The 21,918-nt window shown below is 46.8% G+C and overlaps 1 protein-coding gene across 4 annotated transcripts; it reads left to right on the top strand.

Annotated features, from left to right (window-relative positions):
• The first annotated feature begins 1,543 nt into the window (after nt 1-1,543).
• Nucleotides 1,544-21,155, top strand: ZNF229 (zinc finger protein 229). 4 transcript variants are annotated; one of them, XM_045814837.2, is made up of 6 exons: nt 1,544-1,598; nt 8,751-8,932; nt 9,042-9,271; nt 9,452-9,510; nt 15,233-15,359; nt 17,112-21,153. In XM_045814837.2, the coding sequence occupies exons 3-6, from the start codon at nt 9,238-9,240 to the stop codon at nt 19,346-19,348; spliced, it is 2,457 nt and encodes an 818-aa protein (XP_045670793.2). In that variant the 5' UTR covers nt 1,544-1,598; nt 8,751-8,932; nt 9,042-9,237; the 3' UTR covers nt 19,349-21,153. The 4 variants fall into 4 exon arrangements, with proteins under 4 accessions (XP_045670793.2, XP_045670879.2, XP_087726999.1 ...); XM_045814923.2 differs by having other exon boundaries at nt 9,035-9,271; XM_087870873.1 differs by lacking the exons at nt 1,544-1,598; nt 8,751-8,932; nt 9,042-9,271; nt 9,452-9,510 and having other exon boundaries at nt 15,242-15,355; nt 17,112-21,155.
• The last annotated feature ends 763 nt before the right edge of the window (nt 21,156-21,918 follow it).

Raw genomic sequence — 21,918 nt, 5'->3', positions numbered from 1 at the left:
TGGACAATGTTCTGTCCTCCTCTTCTGTCTCCTGATCAACCCTGGTCCTTCTCCGTGAGGCCCTGAGTGGTGTGCCATTCATTCTGTTTCTAGGGATCTGTGAGTATAAATTTCTTTCTTCATGACTACTGTTTCTTATCTGTGTGTCTTACCATGCCTGATTAAAACAAATCTCAGGTACATTTTTAGAAAATAAGTGAATATAGACGTGTACTTATTGGATATCAGGGAAGGAAGTCTATAATCATATAGAAAAATACAGAATCCAAAATGAAAGGACTGATCAATTTGATCAAATAAAGGCTTGGTGGTTTTTAAAGACATCTTTATAAAAGTCCAAACTGTAGAAAAAAATCATCATACAGGACAGTCATTACCATCTGTATGCAAGGAGAACTTACAAATAAATAAACAAAAGATAAGGGGCAAAGGATAGAGAAAGGCAATTTATGGGGCGCCTGGGTGGCACAGCGGTTAAGCGCCTGCCTTCGGCTCAGGGCATGATCCCGGCGTTGTGGGATCGAGCCCCACATCAGGCTCCTCTGCTATGAGCCTGCTTCTTCCTCTCCCACTCCCCCTACTTGTGTTCCCTCTCTCGCTGGCTGTCTCTATCTCTGTCGAATAAATAAATAAAATCTTTAAAAAAAAAAAAAGCAATTTACCCACCACTGACATATTGACATTTATTCAACATCTCCATGAGCAAAGAAGTGCAATCAGTAAGTTTGGGCTCTCAAATTGGAAGAAATTAAAGAAAACAATTATTCCTAGTTTTGACACACTGAGATTGGAAGTCTAACTTCATTGGTGAACAAGATGGTAACGGATCTAAAACTAAAGAATTCTAAGCAAGCACTTAAAATGAATTTATTATTTAGTGACATAGAGAGCTTCCCATGATACATGACGTGAGAAGCAAAAACTGTCCTAAAATATTATGATGCCAATTTCATGGGGACAAAAATTTTTAAATATATATTTACTCAAAGAGTAACTCTGGAAATACATAGGCCAAGATATTAATGATCCTTGTTTATGGATGCTAGGATTACAGAGGACTTTAATTCTTTTTCTTACTTTTCCTCCTTACTTTTTTTTTTAAACATTCTTTTTTCCTTTTACTGTTTTTTTTTTTTTTACCATTGATCATGCAGTGCTTTTGGAATTAAAATATATAATTAAAATGTATATTACATACATATAAAATTTACACCAAAACATCAATGTTTTTTATTCCCTGGTGATGGCATTATGGATTTGCCTGTTGGAGAGTAGTGTCAGATTTTCTACAACGTGAACATGTTAGCAGCCAGTAATAACTTTTTTTTAAGGAAAGAGAAGAAAGGTGTAGTGCTGCTCCAAAGCTGAGAGCCAGAACATCATGCGTCCTCCCACAGACCAGGGTACACCTGCTGGGCACTCCGCCTTCCACCTGGCCTTGGGCGGGGGCTCCAGGTGTGTGCTTTTTTACGTCACCGTCTGGACTGTAAATAAGACCGAGCGCCGCAGAGGGTTCTGGGAAGTGTAGTCCTGGCCCCCAAGAGTCTCCCACTTCCGCTTCCGGCCACCGCAGCACTGCCATAATTTCTTCTGCGAGGGTGAGTGGGTAATGGGACGTGGGGCTTCTTGGAGGTCTTCGTTCCGGCAGCAGGGACAGGGGCCGGGTCTTTAGGATCTGGGGGGAGGGGGCGTGTGGCGGAGGTCAGAGCCGGGGGATTTCGACAGCTCCGCCTGGCGAAGAAGAGGTTTGAGGAGGCGGATGCACCGGGCATACCGGGTTGGGATGGGGGGCGGGGCTCGGGCCGGCAGCGCTGGACACCCCGAGGCTTGGGAAGCAGCAGTTCCTAGTCCGCAGCTGTGGCTTTGAGACGGGCATCGCTCGGTTTGGGAGACTCCAATCCAGGCAGTCTCAGATGGATGCTATCTGGAATTCTTTCACGGTAGCCGCACACCCACTTCTGTATGAATTTCGGACTTTCCTGTGAAGTCATTTCCATAAGGAGCTGCAGAAGTTGATTTTCGTGTTCTGCATGTGTTCCCTCGAGAATTACTAAGCGCCGTACAAGTTTTAAGCGATTATTCTGCTGATGTAGTGGTCTGTTTTTTGCAGCGTCCGAGGCTCACGGGTTGGATTCCACTCTGTCACACAGCATAGGAGAGTCACAGCTCTCAATTCAGATTTTTTTTTAATAGTAGATCTTTAATCCATATTGCATGAATTTTTGTGTATGATTTAAAGAGGGGTACATAAGAATTTTCCAATTGTTACAACTCCAGACGTTGAAAAGACTCTTCTTATTGATCTACCATTGTTGTCAATACCACTATTTCTTGGGACGCCTGGGTGGCGCAGTCAGTTAAGCCTCTGCCTTCAGCTCAGGTCATGATCTCAGGGTCCTGGGATCGAGCCCCTGCTCAGTGGGGAGCCTGCTTCTCCCTCTGCCTGCTGCTCCCCCTGCTTGTGATCTCTCTCTCTCTCTCTGATAAATAAATAAATAGATAAATAAATAAATAAATAAAATCTTTTTTAAAAATACCACTATTTCTTGATTACTGTAGCTTTAGAATAAATCTTAAAGTCAGAAGGAATGAGTCCAGATTTTGTCCAAAGTTTTCCTTCTTTGAGTAGGATTGTTTTGGCTATTCTATTTGTTTTCTTTTTCTTTTTCTTTTCTTTCTTTTTTTTAGTTTCAATATATATTTTAGTATCAGTGGGTCAAATTTTGCAAAAAGATTGAGATTTTGTTGAGATTTTGATTGAGATTGCTTTGGAGAGAGCAGATAACAACTTTGAGTCTTTTAACTGCATGAACATGGTATATCTTTAGGTATATATTTAGGTGTTTAAAAAGAGTTTTAAATATCCACTGCTTTATTAGTTTCAGGCGTATAATGATTCAACAGTTCTGTAGATTGTTCAGTGCTCATCAAGATAGGTGTCCTCTCATTCCACCCACCTCCTCCCTGGCAACCACCAGCTTGTTCTCTGTGTTTAAGAGTCTGGCTTTGTGTCTCTTTTTCTTTTCTTTGTTCTTTTGTGTTTTTTCTTAAATTCCACATATAAAGGAAATAATATGGTATTTGTCTTTCTCTGACTGATTCATTTCACTTAGCATTATACCCTCTAGGTCCACCCATGTTGTTGCGAATGGCAGGATTTCACCCTTTTGTATGGCTGAGTAATATTCCATTGTATATACAAATACCACATCTTCTTTAGCCATCTATGGATGGACAGTTGGGGTGCTTCCATAATTTGGCTGTTGTAAATAATGGTGCAGTAAGCACAGGAGTGCATATATCTGTTCAAATTAGTGTTTTTGTTTTCTTCAGGTAAAAACCCAGTTGTGGAATTACTGGATCATATGGTAGTTCTATTTTTATTTCTTCGAGGAACCTCCATACTGCTTTCTTTCCACAGTGGCTGCACCAGTCTGTATTACCAGGATTCCTTTTTCTCCACATCTTCACTGACACTTGTTACTTCTTATCTTTTTGATTCTAGCCACTCTGACAGGTGTAAGATGATATCTCATTGTGGTTTTGATTTGCATTTCCCTGATGATGAGTGATGTTGAGCACCTTTTCAGGTGTCTGGTGGCCATCTGATTGTCTCCTGGAAGCTACAGCGAATGCAGGCTTGTAGACAAGGCCCACGGCAGGAATGGCTTGGACCCTCTGTCTGAGCCCTCTAGGGAGGGAGGTTCCCTTCTGGTAGCAGGAGTAGATTACAGGAAGGCTAGATTCCATTCAACTTGTGCTCAGAGATTGCTGCCTGTTGTGTCTTGGGAAGGGTGATAAAATCATGTTATCTCCTGGCTTATTTTTATTTCATGGCCTTGCCTTTTTGGGACTGTTCCTTTCTCAGAGAGAACTGCATGGAAGAGAAAGGAATAACCCCCGGTCTCTTGACATTAGAGCTGCAAGTGAGTAGAATTTCGATTTCTTGTTATTTTATGGCAATGCCAGCTCTCTTCCCAAATAGGGCCCACTCTTCTGACCTTACTCTTCATACCGTGGTCTTGACAAATGCCCATTCAGGCCCCTCAGCCATGGCTGCCTTCCCCCCAGAAATGTTTTTTTTTCCCTAAAGTTGGGGGAATTTCCTGGTGTCTTGATTTAGTGTATTCTCTCCCTGGCTTCTAGTATTTGTTCATTTAGTCAGTGAATCACTCAGGTTTACACTATGTCAGGGCTGTGCTAGGTGTGGGAAAGAAATAATTACAGTAAGTGTAATGGTATGCATTAATTAAGTGCTTATTATATACCAGTTATGCTGAGGGCTTTCGTTGCTGTATCCCTAGTACCTGGGACAGTACCTGACGTATAGGGTAGCCTGTCAATAAATATTGATATTTAATTTGCTCAGCAACTTTTAAGTTAGATATTTTTAGTCCTGTGTTACAGATGAGAAGGCTGAGGTATTATAACCAGAAGTCAGGGCCTTTGCACCGGCCCCTCCCTCCGTACTCTTTCCATCCCAGACCTTTGCACGGCTGATTTATTTTCACGCAGGCCTTGGAGACCTTCCTCGACAACCTGATTCGTGCTGCCCCTGCCACACCTGCCACCTGTGTTCTGTCCTAGAGAACTTCTGTTCTGGTTCGTAAACAGTTGGTCTTATTTTCTTCATCGCCCTTTTTGTACTCAGAGATCACCTCTTTAGTAGATTTGTTTACGCACCAGAATGCAAGCCCTGTGAGGACAAGTACCTTGTCCATCTTACTTGCTTCAGTGTCTCAGGGCGTCCGAGATACAGTGAGACACCGGATGTGTCTTTGTTAAACAAGTGGGTGCCTGTATCCCTAGGTGAGTGCTAGGATGAATGAATAACAGCAATGATAGCGGCTGGCTGAGGATTTTCTATGTGCCACGTCCTAGGCTGTGGGCTTTACCCATATAAGTATCCATGTGTCTGTGTGTGAGAGAGAAAGACTGAATTCTTCCAACTCTGCGAGTAAGAAGTCCTGTCTTCACTTCACAGCAGAAAGAAAAGACTCCTTCAGAGATTCGTCCCTCTTCTGGTGTTCACACAGCTACAAAGTGGCTGAGCAGAATGTACCCCCAGGCCTTTTGCCAACTCCAGTATTGAGTCAAGACCTGCAGCTTCCCACCCAGCCTCCCGTCTTGCTATCTGGATCGAACCCCCGTAATTTACCTGTGTTCCTTCCGCCTCAACTCTGGCCTCCTACTTGATTTCTCCTTTTCATCCGCACGTGTAATCATTCATCTAGTCCTGTTATTTCTACCTTGCCAACGTCTCTCACTCCCATCAGCCCTTTATCCCACTGCTGTGTCAACCGTGATATCATGGTCATCTTCTTTCTCTCCCCAGTGTGCACTCCGTATGGTAAAGGAGTATATCTTTCTTTAAACCTAAGCACCTGATACACAGTAGAATTTCGGTGAATGGGTGCTGTCTTCTCAGCTAGAGTGTCAGCTGCGTGAGCACAGTCCTTGCCTGCCTGCCTTGACCACCACTATGCCCCAGGCCCAGTGCGGTCCTTAGTGTATAATTGACTAAGGGAACACACGGCCGGACAAAACCATTCTGCTCTGCAGCTGGTATCAGAGAACCCAGGATCCCAGGATCAGCAGGCTGAGTTCACTTCAGTCCCAGTTTCCCATTTATATATGTATTGGGTGCCTATGTTGTGCCCACAGCAGACTAAAATCCCAGCCCTCACAGACTCCTATTCTCATGGGCACAGAAAGATAGTAAATGAGACACACAGATGGTAGGTTAGGTGATAAGTTTCATGGGAAAAATGAAGCAGGGAAGACGCTTTGGGAGGGCTGGCAGAGAGACTCTCAATCGTAAGTAGGATAATCAGGGATGATTTCAGTGAAAAGGTGATTTCACTGGAAAGGTGGTGAGTAGGGACCCAAAGGAAGTGAGAGGCCTGTGACACTGGGGAAAGGGTACAGCTGTGAAGGCCCCGAAGTAGGGGCCTGGCTGGTCAATGTGAAGAACAGTAAGGAGGCCAGAGAGGCTGAGCAGAATGAGAAAGGGGAGGGATAAATGGGAGATTGGGTATGGGGAGGTCAGATTGTGTAGGGTCTTTTGGACATTGAAAGGACTTTAGGGAAGGTTTTGAGTGAGGTGAAGTTCTTGGCCAGTGAAGTGACATGCCCGTACTTGTATTTTTAAAAGATCATTCTGGCTGGGGCGCCTGGGTGGCTCAAGTTGGTTAAGTGTCTAACTCTCGATTTCAGCTCAGGTCGTGATCTCAGGATCGTGAGACTGGGCCCCGCATTGGGTTCCTCACTCAGTGTGGAGTCTGCTTGAGGTTCTCTCTCTCCCCCTGCCCCTCCCCCTGCATGCATGCACTCGTGCTCTCTCTCTCAAATAAAAAAATAAATCTTAAAGAAAAATCATCCTGGCTGCTGTGTAGGAAGTAGATGGTAGGGGGACAGGAATAGAAGCAGAGAGACCAGTTAGAGGTCAACTGCTGTAGTTTAGGCAAGAGATGATGGTGGTTTGGACCGTAGTAGTGAGAGAATCGATCGGATGCTGGCTATCATTTGAAGGTTTTTGCTGATGTTGGATGTGGCGTATGAAAAAGAGAAAAAAAAATCAAAGATCATTTCCAAACATGTGTCGCGCTTATTTGGAAAGACAAATCTGGTGTTTGGTTTTGGGTGTGTTAAGTTGGAGACATCTTTTAGACAGCCACGGGGACATTTCAAGTTGGTTTGGAGTCATCGGCGCGTGGACGCTATTTGACGTCCCGAAGCTGGGTGTGTTCACTGAGGCAGTGAATGACTAGAGGTAGAGAAGAACTTCGCGCACCAAAGCTTGAGGCAGTCCTGACTTTTGGAGGTCGGGGATATGAGGAGGAACCACGAGGAAATTCTGTGTAAACTAGAAACCCCCGGAAGCCCTGAAAGCCAGCTGTCAGAGGAAGCTCGAGTGTTAGTGCCTGCTCCCGTAAAGCATGGGCCCCGAGAAGCCGTATCAGCATCGCCTGGGAACTTGTTAGAAACACAGACTCTTGTGCTCCGCTGCGGAGCTACTGAATTAGGATCTTTGGGGGTGGGCTCCCGCAGTCTGTTTCAACAGTCTCTCATGGTGATTTTTGAGCAGGCTAAGGTTTCTGGAGCACGGTCCTCGAGGTCCTGAGGAGTTGGATTTAAATGGCATTGGCCGGGAGGACACTGTTAGAGATCTTTGTCGTCCCCGTAGGAGGTTAGCAGGTGGCCCAGCCTTGCACACTTGCTTCAGAGAGCAGGCCCTCGTGCAGGGCAGAGCACAAACCGTGGGAGACAGGGAGGCGCTTGCCAGAACGGGCTATGCAGAGGTCTCAGACCGACAGTGAGGGGCAAAGTGGAGACGTGAGCTCCTGAAGCCATCCAGGGTAGGGGGGATCTTGGAGTGGGCCCCCCAGGGTGCGTGTCTCTCTGAACCTGCCCTGTGGCTTGGGTCTCAGGAGAAAGCAGATCAGGCAAAGAGTGGAAGGGAAGGAACTCACGGTCTGTGTGTTTGCACTGCCTACTGACTGGTTCCGAGCTGGTTCCGAGAGTTCTGGTCGACTCTGTGCTTCACATACCATTGATGGAATTTGTTCAATGTGTCCAATGGGCCGGACCCGTGCAAAATGGAGAACACAAATCAAGGAAGAAGGCCCTGTTCCCTTGATGATTTAGAGATCTCTCTCTCTCTCTCTTTTTTTTAAAGATTTGTTTGTTTCAGAGGGAGAGAGAGAGAGAGAGAGTACGTGTGCTAGCAAGGGGTGGGGCAGAGGGAGACAGAATCCTGAAGCAGACTCCCCTGCTGAGTTCGGAGCCCGATGTGGGGCTCGATCCTGGGACTCGGAGATTGTGACCTGAGCCAAAATCAAGAGTCAGCTGCTTAACCAGCTGAGCCCCCCAGGTGCCCTGATGATTTAGAGATCTTAACAGGGCATCTGTGTTAAAGGTGGCAAGCCAGCAACTTCAACAGCGTGATTCTGGGTCCCCGAGTGACTAATTTAATCTGGTGGCGGCAGGAGAAGGTCTCACTTGGAAAAGGAGCTCTTGAACTCCAGTCCATGGGCATAATGCAGGGGGTTCATGAACTTGAGTGGGAAAAAAAATATACACTAGTTGAGCTGAAAAATTGCATTTCCTTTCATTATGAATGCAGGCGACAAACCACAATAGTATCATCAGAATCCGGAAATCTGTTTTCCATGCAAATCGTAGATATTTTTGTATTATAGTTGGTGCAGATGTTTCAAAATATTGCTTACGCTCATTACTGTTTTGAAAATACAGTAGCTAATTAACTCGATATTTAATGCGTAAAAGGAAGCACATCTCTGGTGTTTTATTGTTTTTGAACATTGTATTCTAGTATAATTAGGCTTTAAAATAATCCTGTGTGTTTTATTTTATGCATTTTCAACGTTATTCTGAGTAAGAGTCCGTAAATATCAACAGACTGCCAAATCAGGCCGTGGAACAGAAAAGATCACGAACTCTGATTTAAAAGACCATTGCTAACCTGTATCTTGATTTATAGAATCCTTGAGGACTGTTTTTTTTTTAGTTTATTATTATATTATTATTATTATTATTATTATTATTATTTTAGTAGTCTCTACACCAACGTGGGGCTCGAACTCACGACCTCGAGATCCAGAGTAGTATGCTCTTCCGACTGAGCCAGTCAGGCGCCCTGAGGACAGGGATTTTTAATTGTTTTTATTTCTGCAGTGCTCACGGTATCGCATTAGTAAAGCGTTCACACTCCGGATTCTCCTTCATAGAACACAGGTCTCATGTCTGTGACGTCTGCACCCTTCCGTCAAGCCCTTTGTCTCACTACGACACTTCTGCTGCTAGGCCCTCCCCACAGAAACTTCTCAGACCGTCTGCAGCCATCTGCAGCCTTCTTGGCTCTGTGGACCGTGAATCTCTCCGGAGCAGGGACTATGCAGACAGCGACTCGGTAAGCCTCCACCTGGTATCCAGAGTGTGTGCACCGTACTGGAGACCCAGAACTTTGGGGCCCAGAAGAAAGGACTGGATGAAGTCGAGTTCCCCTCTTGAGCCCACAGGTCCCTGGAGCATGGGAAGCAACCAGGCCGTGGAGTGTGAAGGTGGAGGCAGGGCCCTCCTTCTGAGCCGGACAGCCATCCGACACTCCTCAGAGCGTGGAGAACCTCAAGAATGAAGAAGGCCCGGATCTCCTGCCTCTCTGGCTTAGGAAGATCAGAGGAGAAATAAAATCGGGAAAACCTAGGAGAGGCGGCCATGGAGACTTGGACCTCAAGGCCTGGGGAGAGAGGTGAGAGTTCAGGAAGGGTATGTGGTGGGGAAGGAGCGGAGCCGGGTGTGGAGTGAGGACAAGTGAGGTGGAGGAAAAGAATCCAGTGTGCGAACAGCAGACATTGCTGGGGTCCCAGTAGATGGTCCGTGAGCCCAGGCGGGAGCCCCCTCTTCTCATGGCTTCCTTCTCCTCCTGCAGCTGTCCGCTCTCAAGCCTCAGCCCTTTCTCAGGATGGGAAGGACAAGACCGAGTTTCAGGTGGGTTGAGATCTCTTTTCTCTCCAGAAAGAACACTCCAGGCGTCAGAGCGTAAAAATATCCCCCTCCCTTGTTAAAAGGGAAAAAGAGATAACCGTGTATTGGACGATAATGACATTGCTCATTGCATTTATCCACAGAGTAGCCATGTGAGACAGGGGATAGGAGCTGGGTTTAGGAAGGAAGAAATGAGCAGGGAATTGTGCATTTGAACCCGGGTTGGTGTGGCTGTAATCTGCCGTTCCGCTCCACGTGCTCCTGCCAGTCGATCGTCGTTTCATCTAAGGGCCCGAGCCTAAATTATACAGAGAGGTGACTCTCCAGACGATGAATCCTTCTTCTCTGCCCGAGGTTTTCTCCCCCGTGCGACGTTTCTCTGATTCATTTACGGATCTTATAGTCTCCCGATTATACACCCTGCCAAAAAGTACCCCAGGAACCAGGTTAAAAGAGAGCATATTAGGGCGGAAGACATTTCATCGATCACAAAATGATAAATTCTAATATCTTTATTTTTGAAAGAGGGGTTCAAATGCCCAGGCATTCTTGTTCAGGAAGGAAGAAAAGAAGAAACACAAATGGCCAGTAATGATATGAAAAGACAATCAACCTCTGTTAGTCAAAGCAGTACAGGCTGAAACAAGGTAGGATTCTTTTTTTTTTTTTTTTTTTTTTTAGCAGATGACCAAAGATTTGAAAGGTCAGTATTCGCTGTGAGCCCGACGGAGAAACGGGTCCACGCACACAATTGCAAGGGGCATTTTTAGTCTTTCTGGAAGTTACGCATGCTCCGGTATTCCCCACTCTGCAAGTTCATTCGGAATCAGAGCAGGTGTCTGCAGAATGGTCATTGCCGCATTGTTCATAACCGCAAAGAAAGAAAAAAAAAAAATAACTCCATGGACTCCACGTCCATCCATTGGATTGACGTTGGATTGATGGATTATTATGGTTTCACTTGTTCTCTTGTCTCGATTTTGTGCTGCTGTCCAGTGAGGTAAAGTGGATGAAACTATCAGGATGTAGAAAGATGCGTTCCCCCCCCTCATTCTGACACACACACACACACACACACACACACACACACACACACGGTAGATACATGCATCTGTGTATTTTTTCCTTTAAGTCGAAAGAAAAAGAAATCAAAGCAGTTGTAAAATCTTAAGTACGTATTTTTGTTAGCACACGCGAGCTTATTTTATAAAGCTTTCTCTTTTTATGGAAAGACACGGAAAAATTTGGAAACTTTGGGTCATTTTTACAATATACTTTAATTTTCAATATTATCGATGAACTCGCTGCTCTGAGGGCTGAAGAAACGAGCACTTCTTTACTTCCCACCGTCTCCCGATATGATACTGTTACCATTATCATTACCTTCTGATTTGTCACTGCTGCTTCGCACAGTAGACCTGGCTCAGTCCTGTGTCTGGAGGTCCTTGTCCGCCACCTGCCCTTTTTACCAGTTTCTTCATTCCTGGCTTCATTTTATCTGTTGGTTGGCTTAACGTCACTGCGCAGTTTGCTTTCCCCAGAGACGACTCGCGGGGCTTGTACCCACTGAGCATTCCCCGTGCTGAAAAATGTCTGTTGCCTTGATGCCCAAATGGCAGATTGTCTAAGCTGAAAATTCTTCATTCATACCTTGAGAACGGGTGTTCAGTCTTGGGCTGGCCTTTTCCTCATGGCTTCTGCATTCGTCTTCTGGTGAACAGAGTTTATTCTGGCTTATTAGTTACTTTAGCATCCCCCCCCCCCCCAGAAAGGTCTGTTGTGGTATACTTGACAGCATCTTGGCTGAGTGTATTTTCAAAGGTCACCCCTTTACTGCCCTTGCTCTGCGATCTTCTGGCATGAATTCTTTTTCCGCCCGGATGTCTGCTGTTACTATTATCGTACTCACTTGGACCTATTGGAACTCCTGTTATTAAGGGTGAAACTTCTGGATCTATCTTCCGTATCCTTTAACTTTTGTTCTCTTCTTTGGAACTTTCCATCATATTCCAGGAGGCTGCTCTGTGCTCCTTTCTCTGGCTTGTGCTTCGGTGACGTTCGTTCTGCCGGTTGGCTCATCTCTTGAGGTTTTATTTTCCTGTAATCATAGCAGTGATTTTTTTTTTTTTTACACTTCTGAGAATTCTGATTATATTTTTTGGGGGGGGGCAAGTTTCCCCCCAAGGCCTTATCGGTACGGAACGTGTTTTGCTAATCCGAGGGAGGAGGGTGTGTGGCTAAGCCCGCCCACGTATTTCACAGTTCGTCACAGTCGGTGCGCGATGACCGTGTTCCATGTTTGCGGTTGTGTTTTCCCATCTGTGAATTGCTTATGAGACGCTTTCGCCCATCTGCATTAATGAATAAAAGGAGCTCTTTCAAGAGTAGGGTTGTTAACTCGCCCATCGGAAGTGTTAACAGTTACTTTCTCTCAGTCTTGCCTTTCCGAATGGCGAGTTGACCATGAAGAAGTGTAACATTTTCACCTAATTAAATGATTTGTCGGTTCCCCTTTGAATATCTGGCCTGACCGGTTCCAAGCTTAGTCAGAAAGGCACCTAAATGGGTTTTTATTTAGATTAAAAACGTTTTAATCTCTAATGTGGCTGTAACTTGTTTTTGTAAGTGGCGTGGGGTTGACATTTAATTTCATTTTCTTCAAGAGGGATAGCCAGTCATTACAGTGCTGTTTGTTATATTTACTACTCATTTGCAAGTCAACTGAAATGCTACCTTTCTCATTTATGTATTTTTGAATATATTTATACATGTATATGTACATATATTTAGTAGGTATGTATGTTATATGTACGGAGGAGGAGAAAGAACAGTCAACTTCGCTTTCCTCTGCGGGGACTGCTTCTGCCTTCTGTGCTCTGGTCCGCTGAGTTCCTTGTATGTCTCTGTATTGTTTTACTATTTATATTGAACATGTACTTTCGAAGTTCAGAAGCTATTATTCTTCCTGTCCCTATTCATTCAGCAAACATGTGTTGGACACCTACTATGGGCCAAACATTATTCTAAGCCCTGGTGATATATCAGAAAGCAAAACCGATAAACGCCCCTGCTTTCATGGGGCTGGCATTCTAGAAGGGGAGACAGGTAGCAGATAGGTTAAAAACAAGTTCATCGCTCTCAAGTGTCTCGAGGGGCCTAGGCAGGGTGAATTGAGAGAAGGTTCTGCAGTCATCTAAGCAAAGACAATGGTGAGTCAGATTAGAGAGGCGAAACGGAGAGATTTGAAGTCTCCTTTGGAATAATAATTGGCACATTTTTTTTTTAATGAATTAGATGTAAGAAATAAAGAAAAGGAAAGAATCAAGGACACCTTGAAGATCGATGGTACTTGTGTTTACATCAGGGAGGTTAGAAGAAAACTGTTTGGGAGGAAAGACTCACTTCTGATTGGGCTGTTTCTGCTTCACGATACCTTTTAGACACCCAGGTGGTAGTTGGAGTCGGCAGGGCTCAGTGTAGATGGCAGGGCTGGATATAAAGATTTGAGAGTTATTGGTGGGTCCACATTGGTTTAATTGTCAGACTGACTGCCTCTTGCCCAAGCTATCTCTCCATCTTTACGCTGCCTCTCGTCTCGGGATTGAGCTAGGATTCTGCTTGGAAATGGGCTCTCTCCGCACTCTTTTTCCAAAATGGGGATGTGGGTTCCTCTGGTCTGGCCCCTCTGATCTCAGTGGGGCGGCAGGATAGCAGAATGGTTTCCACATGGAGAAGCCAGGCTGCCTGAGTTCAGTCCTGACTCACCGCTTATTATGTGGGACCCCAGGTTTCTCATCGGTGAAGCAGGATAACACTAGTCACTACCTTGTGAGTAGTTATGGATACTAGAGCAGATGAGAGAACATTCCTGACACCAGAAAGTTCTCACTTTCCATGAGTTCTGTGAGGATTAAATGAGATCAGTCATATAAAAATACTTAGGCTAGAGGGACGCCTGGGTGGCTCAGTCGGTTAAACATCTGCCTTTGGCTCAGGTCGTGATCCCGGGGTCCTGGGATGTAGTCCTGCATTGGGCTCCCTGCTCAGAGGGGAGCCTGTTTCTCCCTCTGCCTGTGGCTCCCCCTGTTCGCATGCTCTCTCTCTCTCTGTGACAAATAAATAAAATAAATAAATCTTTTAAAAACAATACTTAGGCTAGAGCCTGCCTCACAGTAATTTCTCTGTAAATAGAAGGTATTAATATCACCTGCTTTATAGACTCATTTCTGGTCCCCTGGTGACTCACATCTTGGCCTTTATAGGACAACTGTTAAGGGTTAGCGGCTCAGGAACTAGACTCTGTGTGCTCAGCTTGAACTAGACCTCTGTCTCGAACCAGCTATGTGACCATGGCCACATGACTTCACCTCCTGGTTCGGGGTTCCTGAGACCACCCGCACATTCAGAGCTGTGCCGGACCCAAGGGGCTCAGCGTGTAGTTGTATTCATGGCTATACGATTTGTTACAGCACCAAACACCTGTTGGCACCTGGCTTCCTCCAGACTTCAACCCACAGGGCTTTTCCCTTTGCTGATTCGCTTTGGTTTTTTAACCACACTAAGTCTTCGCTGGCGTAGATGTTGCAAAATATTACTTACGCTCATTACTAATTTGAAATTACAGTAGGTGGTTCATTCTTGATACTTATTGTGGACAAAGAAGCACATCCTTTGTGTTTTATTATTTTTGAACATTGTATTCCCATATACTTAACCTTTAAAACGGTCCTTTGTGTTTTATTTTATGCATTTGTGACAGTATTCTGAGTAAGCGTCCGTAAGTATCACCAGACTGCGAAAGGAGGCCATGGAACAGAAAAGATCACAAACTCTGATTAGAAGACTGTTGCTAACCTGTGTCTTGACTTACAGAATCCTTGAGGACTGGAGTTTTTTTTTTTTAAGTTTATTATTAATTATTTTTTTGGCTATCTCTGCACCCACCGGGACTTGAACTCATGACCCTGAGGTCAAGAGTAGCATGCTCTTCTGACTGAGCCAACCAAGTGCCCCAAGGACAGGGGTTTTTTAATCATTTTGATTTCTGCAGTGCTCACAGTATCGCATTAGTAAAGTGTTCATACTCCAGTTCTCCTTCACAGAAAACCTTGGGCCATGGTCCACGATTGAGGATGACATGGCATGATTTGAAGGGGCCTCATTTGGTTGTGGACACGGTTGCAAAAACAGCCATTGGTTGCTTCTGTTCAGCGTGGACTTGGAAGCCCGTAAAAGGCGTGTGTGGAGGGGATGGGGGGCTAGAGCAGCAAAGAACAGGATTTGCCCAGCTGCTGATGGAGGGGCGAGGGGCTGGATGGTGAAGAATAGTCATTCTGGCAGAGAAGGTGGTTTTGGGGTGTGTGCAGACACGCGCACTCTAACAGCATATACTGTTGGAACCGTTGTTGTGGAGGACAAGCTGGCGTTCTACAGTTGGAGTCAAACTGTAAGATGAACGACCGTATGATTGAAGCAATACAGCCCTATGGAATTGCCCTCAGAAGTGCTTACATTGAGCAGAGTAGTTAGGGCTCCTTGCTTTGCTCTTTGGATAAACATGGAAGGTCCGTTGGTTACAATCGACATATTGGCATCAGACATGAATAAAACTTGATTTGACCTGCTGGACGGAGCAGCTTCCTGCTTGCTTGCCTACTCTTCTTAGTGACTCCAGGTTTACCTTTCATCTGGCGGGTGTTTGTGTTAATGGTGTTTCACGTTTTAGGAGCCATTGACCTTCAGGGACGTGGCGGTGGTCTTCACGGAGGAGGAGCTGGGGCTGCTGGACCCTGCCCAGAGGAAGCTGTACCGAGACGTGATGCTGGAGAACTTCAGGAACCTGCTCTCTGTGGGTGAGGGGAATGTCTGGGTAATGGACACTTACCTCGATTGGCGTGTTCCTGTTCCCTGGGGAAAGGGTATTTTTGGTCTTTATATACACGTTAAATCCCATTTTTTTATAGAACTGTTATAAAGTAGTTTCATTTGGCCAATCTCGAATCTTTTCTCTGTGCTTCAAAGACTTCAAAGTCATGGAATTGGGGCTACATTTTCTGATTATTTTTTGTCCCTCAAAAATGCCCCTAAGCCTTGTATTTTCAGGACAACAACCTTTCAAACCTGGTAAGATACTGTACCCTTTGGAAAAAAGGCAGAAAGACTTGGGTAACGGAGAGAGAAAATCCAAGAGGAGCACACCCAGGGAAGAACCGTGGAGCCTGGAGTCCTGAGCAGGCAGGGAGGGGGTGAGCTCGTCACATAAGGCCCCTTCCAACCCTCAATCTTGCCTGTGGACACTGCGTACTATTGTAGGCAATTGTCCTGTGACCTCATTTCCGCTACTCAGTTCCCACCTTCTCATGATTCCGTCATGCTTTTCAGAGAATGACGTGCCCAGAGTGACGGAGGGGATCCCTGGACTTGCCTCCTTCTGATAGAAACAGCCGGGCAGTGTAAGATAAGCCAGTTAACTCCTATGTCCTCTTTATACCCATTGAACCCGTTTAACTCCTATACCCTAGGAGTCCTCAGTAATAAACAGATTTGTGTTATTTCGGCCCTGAAGGTAAAAATCACCAATATGGGGCACCTGGGTGGGTCAGTCGTTAAGCGTCTGCCGTCGGCTCAGGGCATGATCCCGGCGTTCTGGGATCGAGCCCCACCTCAGGCTCCTCCGCTATGAGCCTGCTTCTTCCTCTCCCACTCCCCCTGCTTGTGTTCCCTCTCTCGCTGGCTGTCTCTCTCTCTGTCAAATGAATAAAGAAAATCTTTTAAAAAAATTGCCAATAAAGAATATCAAAAAGCACGGACCGTTTTTTTTTTTTTAAACTTCTCTGGAACTACACGGTCAACATGACAGTTTGACAGCTTGCAGGCAGTGACAAGGATACGTTGAATATTTATATGCCTCCAGTGCCTTGTGTCGTGTGGATTCCTAACTGACATGCTCCCAGAAGACCGGGACACAGCTGGTGCACTTTGGAGGATTTGGTGCTTCGTTCCTCCCCCCGGGTTCAGCTCACACGTGCCCAGAATTAGAGTCACTCTGGGAGACCCCGCTAAGTGCAGCTCTAAAACGGGACTTCTGTGTTTGACGCCCCGCCTACCCCTTCCGCACAGTGTGGCAGGGTGACTGCACCAGGTTGCTCACTCTCTCTGTGCCTTGGGTCCCTCATCCGTAAAGCGAAAATGTAAGGGTCCCCACCTCAATGTTATTCCGAGGGTGAAAGGAGTTAACGGGTGTGTATCGTCAGCACGAGTGTTGCAGCAATGTTGGATATTACTGTTATTATCAGCAACAACAGCAGTAAGTGGAGAAGTGAATTTTCTCTGCAGAAGTCCGTTCGGAATTTCTCGCTTGGCAAGTAGATGATGAGACGTAGTTTGTTACTAGTAGGATCATATCATGTTTAGCTTTAAAGTTTGTTAACAGGAACCTCTTCCTTTTTTTAGACATGAAAGAAGTGCCCTGGTGGTTATGATACACACAGGTGAATTTTGCTCTGGGCTTATTACTGGTCCGAGTCTGAAAGGCTGACTTGCCTTGAGATCCCTGAGCCAATCTTGTATTTGTTCTCATCTCTGAATGGTCTTTCACCCCACAGGAGACAAGAATGAAAAGGAAATGGAGTATATTCAAGGAAGAGAATTAAAGTGCCTTTCCTACAGAGAGCTGTCCTACTGGAAAATCTGGGAACACGTGGCTGGTGAATTAACTGAGAATCAGGATCATAGAGTAAATCTTCAAGGGAAAAGTTTCCAGTTCTCAGAAGACGCTTCTCTGTGCCAAGGGTGGGAAGGAGCACCTGCTCGGGGTTCACACATTGACAGTCTGGTGGGCAGTCTTCAGGGACCCATCGGCTTGGAAAATCAAGGGTTTCTACCGTGGAAAGCTGTAAGACCGGTATCCGCTCAAGATTCTTGGATGAAAGCCTTTGTGAATGAGCCGTGGAACATTCGAGAAGGGTGTAAAAAACTTGACAGGCAAGATATAGTATATAAACATGAAGGGGACAGTTACGGCTTCAGCTGGATATCACGGTGTCACGATGCCCACAGATTACCGGAGAGAGAGACACCCTGTAATTGGGATCAGTGTGGAAAGGACGGCGTTAAAAAGACCCTACTTCTTCGCCCTCACCCCCAAGAGTATGACCGGAAAAGAAAGGAATGTGGAAACGGCTTCAGGGAAGAGTCACGACCCCTTCCCACTCCTCCAAGAGGGCCCTCGAGAGAGAAACCCCATAAATACGAGTTCGGGCTGGGCTCAAGGCCCACCGCCCACCTTGAGAGACCGCAGAGGACCCCCGGGGGTGAGAAATCCTCTCCAAGTAAGGAGCGCGGCCGGGGCCTGAGGCAGAACAGTCGCGGGCCCAGCTGGCCCCGGGCCCCGGCCGGGGAGATGCCCTACAGATGCGACGTGTGTGGGAAGGGCTTCCGCTACCAGTCCATTCTCCTCATTCACCAGGGCGTGCACACGGGCCGGAAGCCGTATGCGTGCGACGAGTGCGGCAAGGCGTTCGGCCGCAGCTCGAACCTGCTGGTCCACCAGAGGGTGCACACGGGCGAGAAGCCCTACAAGTGTGGCGAGTGCGGCAAGGGCTTCAGCTACAGCTCGGTGCTGCAGGTGCACCAGCGGCTGCACACGGGGGAAAAGCCCTACACGTGCGGCGAGTGTGGCAAGGGCTTCTACGCCAAGTCGGCGCTGCACAAGCACCAGCACGTGCACCCCGGGGAGAAGCCCTACAGCTGTGGCCAGTGCGGGAAGGGCTTCACGTGCAGCTCCCACCTGAGCAGCCACCAGAAGGCGCACGCCGGCCAGAAGCCCTTCCAGTGTGACAAGTGCGACAAAGGCTTCAGCTACAACTCGTACCTTCAGGCGCACCAGCGCGTGCACACGGGCCAGCGCCTCTTCGAGTGCGACGTGTGCGGCAAGAGCTTCAGTTACAGCTCGGGGCTCCTCAGGCACCAGCGGCTGCACACGGGCGAGAAGCCGTACAAGTGCGAGTGCGGCAAGGGCTTCGGCCGCAGCTCGGACCTGCACGTCCACCAGAGGGTGCACACGGGCGAGAAGCCCTACAAGTGCGGCGAGTGCGGCAAGGGCTTCCGGCGCAATTCAGACCTGCACAGCCACCAGCGGGTGCACACGGGCGAGCGACCCTTCGTGTGCGACGCGTGCGGGAAGGGCTTCATTTACAGCTCCGACCTGCTCATCCATCAGAGGACGCACACGGGCGAGAAGCCCTATAAGTGCGCCGAGTGCGGCAAGGGCTTCAGCTACAGCTCGGGGCTCCTCATCCACCAGAGGGTCCACACCGGCGAGAAGCCGTACAAGTGCGAAGCGTGCGGCAAGGGCTTTCGGTGCACCTCGAGCCTCTACAAGCATCAGCGCATCCACACGGGCAAGAAGCCCTACACGTGTGAGGAGTGTGGCAAGGGCTTCAGTTACGGCTCCAATCTGCGCACCCACCAGCGGCTGCACACGGGGGAGAAGCCCTACACGTGTGAGGAGTGCGGCAAGGGCTTCCGGTACGGCTCGGGGCTGCTCAGTCACAAGAGGGTGCACACCGGGGAGAAGCCGTACAGATGCGACGTGTGCGGGAAGGGCTACAGTCAGAGCTCACACCTGCAGGGCCATCAGAGGGTGCACACGGGCGAGAAGCCCTACAAGTGCGAGGAGTGCGGCAAGGGCTTTGGCCGCAGCTCGTGCCTGCACGTCCACCAGAGGGTGCACACGGGCGAGAAGCCCTACAAGTGCGGGGAGTGCGGCAAGGGCTTCAGCTACAGCTCGGGCCTGCGCAATCATCAGCGAGCGCACGCGGGCGAGACACCGGACAAGTAGGCGTGCGTGGCGGTGGCGCCCCCAGCCTCACACTCCCCTGAGCGCCAGCGCACGAGGAAGCCTTTGGGAGCGTGGGGTGGAGGTGGGGGGGCTGCCCTGGAGGTCGACCTGGTCACGGCGGCCCTCACGGCGGCCCTCGGTGCAGAGGAAGGGAAGACCTGGAAGTTTGTGAAACGGGAAGAGCGCTTGAGTTGCACGCTTCCGTCTCCAAGACTCTGTCGCACAGCCAACTGTCCTCAAAGAAGTAGGACGGGGCCTCAGTAAAGATCGTCACACTCCTCAGAGTTGGCCCAGGAGGGAGCTTTTATAGATGATACGAGCGGGTCGTGGACATGGATTCCTTGTGGGGGGTGGGATGGGAATACCTACAGATGGGACAAATGTAGGAAAGAATGGTCACTTTACCAAAACCAGTTTTGTGTGTACCTTTTAGATGATCGATTTTACGAGAATCAAAAGATGACATTACCATCGGTTGAAGCCAGTCACTTTTAGAAGAGCAGGAACAGTGAGAGGGAGGGTCCCCCTCTTGGCAGGTCTGGATAATGTGTCTCCATCACGTTTTTTATGTCGCGTTCTGATGAATGTGTTTTATCTCCTAGAGTTAAACTCTCCTAGAGAAGTTGTACTGAACTGCAGGGCCATTTCATCAGGGTTGTTTTGTTTTGTTTTGTTTTGTTTTGTTTTGTTTTGTTTTGTTTTGTTTTGAAGTAGGCTCCACGTCCAGTGCAGAGTCCAACATGGGGCTTGAACTTATGACCCCGAGATCAAGACCTAAGCCGAGATCAAGACCTAAGCCGAGATCAAGAGTCGGCCGCGCCATGGACTGAGCCACCCAGGCGCCCCTCATTTTATCAGGTTTTAAAAACAGAAGCCAATTGGCACTGCATTGAATTTATTGGTTCATTTGTTTTATTGCTATCATGAATATGATACTTCTGCCCTGTTTCATTTCATAGTCTTTTGAAACAGATAAGACAACTATTAGAGCATTTTAAAAAATCAGAAATACCATTTTAACTTGTCGGAATAGCCCTGGTAAAATAGAGTCACCCAAACCACCATCACTGGGAATCAATGGAAACATGCACCTGTGCATTTATTGGTGGGGGTGAAAAAAAGTAGTCTTTTTTGGAAAGAATTTGTCAGTGTATAAGTTCAATTTGTATAACCTTTGAAGTGGCCATAAGTGTGTAGTAATTGATACTTGGGAGATAGTTGCACATGTGGAAAAAGATGTGTGCGTATGGCTGAGTTTCTTCGCATTTCCTTACCATGGCAGAAAAAAAGGTTAATACGCTACATGTCCTAAATTAAGGCACGTGTAAATGCGTGGAAACCACTAAAAATATACAGGTACACCTACGTTGACATTGAAGGTTGCCCACAAACCATTCTGTGAACCAGGAAAATTGGAGAACCACTTTAGTATGGCCCCATTTTGTTAATACGTTTTTGCGTATCGTGTTTATATAGAGAGAAAGACAAAAAAAAATGTGTGAAAGGTTAGTATGATAACTGCTAATCTCTAGTAAGTGAGATGTGGGGTGTGTAATACATTCGTGTACTTTTATGTATTTTACTTTTTAACAAAGAGTATATATCAATTTTATAACAATAGTAAAGCTATTTTTAAAAGAAATTCGTCTGGTGGAACAGTGCCTTATGGTCAAAGATCCATGTCACAACCTCCATCATTTTGTAGTTGTTGCTTTTTCTACTGTTTACTTAGCACCTAGTACCAAATATAAGGTATACAAATGAACGGAGAAATTGGTGACTTAGTTGCTTTCCTAATTAGATGCTGCGTAATTTTTGTTGGCGTGGTCGGAAACGAGGGTGGTCTGGGTGATGGGGAGGAGCTTCGGTGCTCCACTCTGCATTCTGGCCCTCTGGGACCAGTGCGCCCCCAAGCCTGGCTTCCGAGAAGGCAGCGCACCAGGATATGTCCCCTCTAGTCTGGCTTCCTCACCTGGGGCGCTGTCTGGACTGAGCTCTTCTCTGCTGCCTGGGGCTGCTCCATGAAGACTCGCAGTTGTAGGCATGTCAGGGAGGTGGGGAAGGTCACTTTCTCTCTAAATGAATAGTTCACAGAACATGTCTGGGGGTCAGAAGCAAAGCATCCGGAGCTGAAATGGTTAGCTCTCTGAAGAGGCTTGGAAAAATCTCAAGTGTTTTTGTCTAATAACAGCTGCATCATTCCAGTCATGAGGTGGGTTTTATAGCCAAAGAACAAATGTAGACACCGTCCCTGCCCCTCAGACCCTCAAGGTTTGTGGTTGAAAAGTTCAGCTCACTAAAGGGATTTCCAAAGGAGGACCGCAGATTCTTTTTTTTTTTTTTCTGTAGTTTTATTTATTTTTTTAAAAGCTCCAAAATTTTAATTTTATTTATTTATTTACTTACTTACTTATTTTTTAGTTTCAGGGATAGAATTTAATGATTCATCAGTGGCATATAACACCCAGTGCTCATGACATCACATGCCCTCCTTAATGTCCATCCCCCAGTTACCCCATCCCCCCACCCACCTCCCCTCCAGCAGCCCTCAGTTTGTTTCCTAGAGTGAA

This window comes from Ursus americanus, chromosome 21 (genome assembly GCF_024610735.1).
Source record: "Ursus americanus isolate L20-20 chromosome 21, mUrsAme1.1.p, whole genome shotgun sequence".
In the NCBI taxonomy this organism is placed as follows: domain Eukaryota; kingdom Metazoa; phylum Chordata; class Mammalia; order Carnivora; family Ursidae; genus Ursus; species Ursus americanus.
The sequence above is the reverse complement of the archived record's forward strand: the minus strand, read 5'-3'. Positions and strand labels throughout refer to the sequence as shown.

Coding starts and splice junctions, on each gene's coding strand:
- ZNF229 (XM_045814837.2), top strand. CDS start 9,238: ATGGAGACTTGGACCTCAAGGCCTGGGGAGAGAG. Junction 9,511..15,232: donor AGGACAAGACCGAGTTTCAG/GTGGGTTGAGAT, acceptor TTCACGTTTTAG/GAGCCATTGACCTTCAGGGA. Junction 15,360..17,111: donor CAGGAACCTGCTCTCTGTGG/GTGAGGGGAATG, acceptor TTCACCCCACAG/GAGACAAGAATGAAAAGGAA.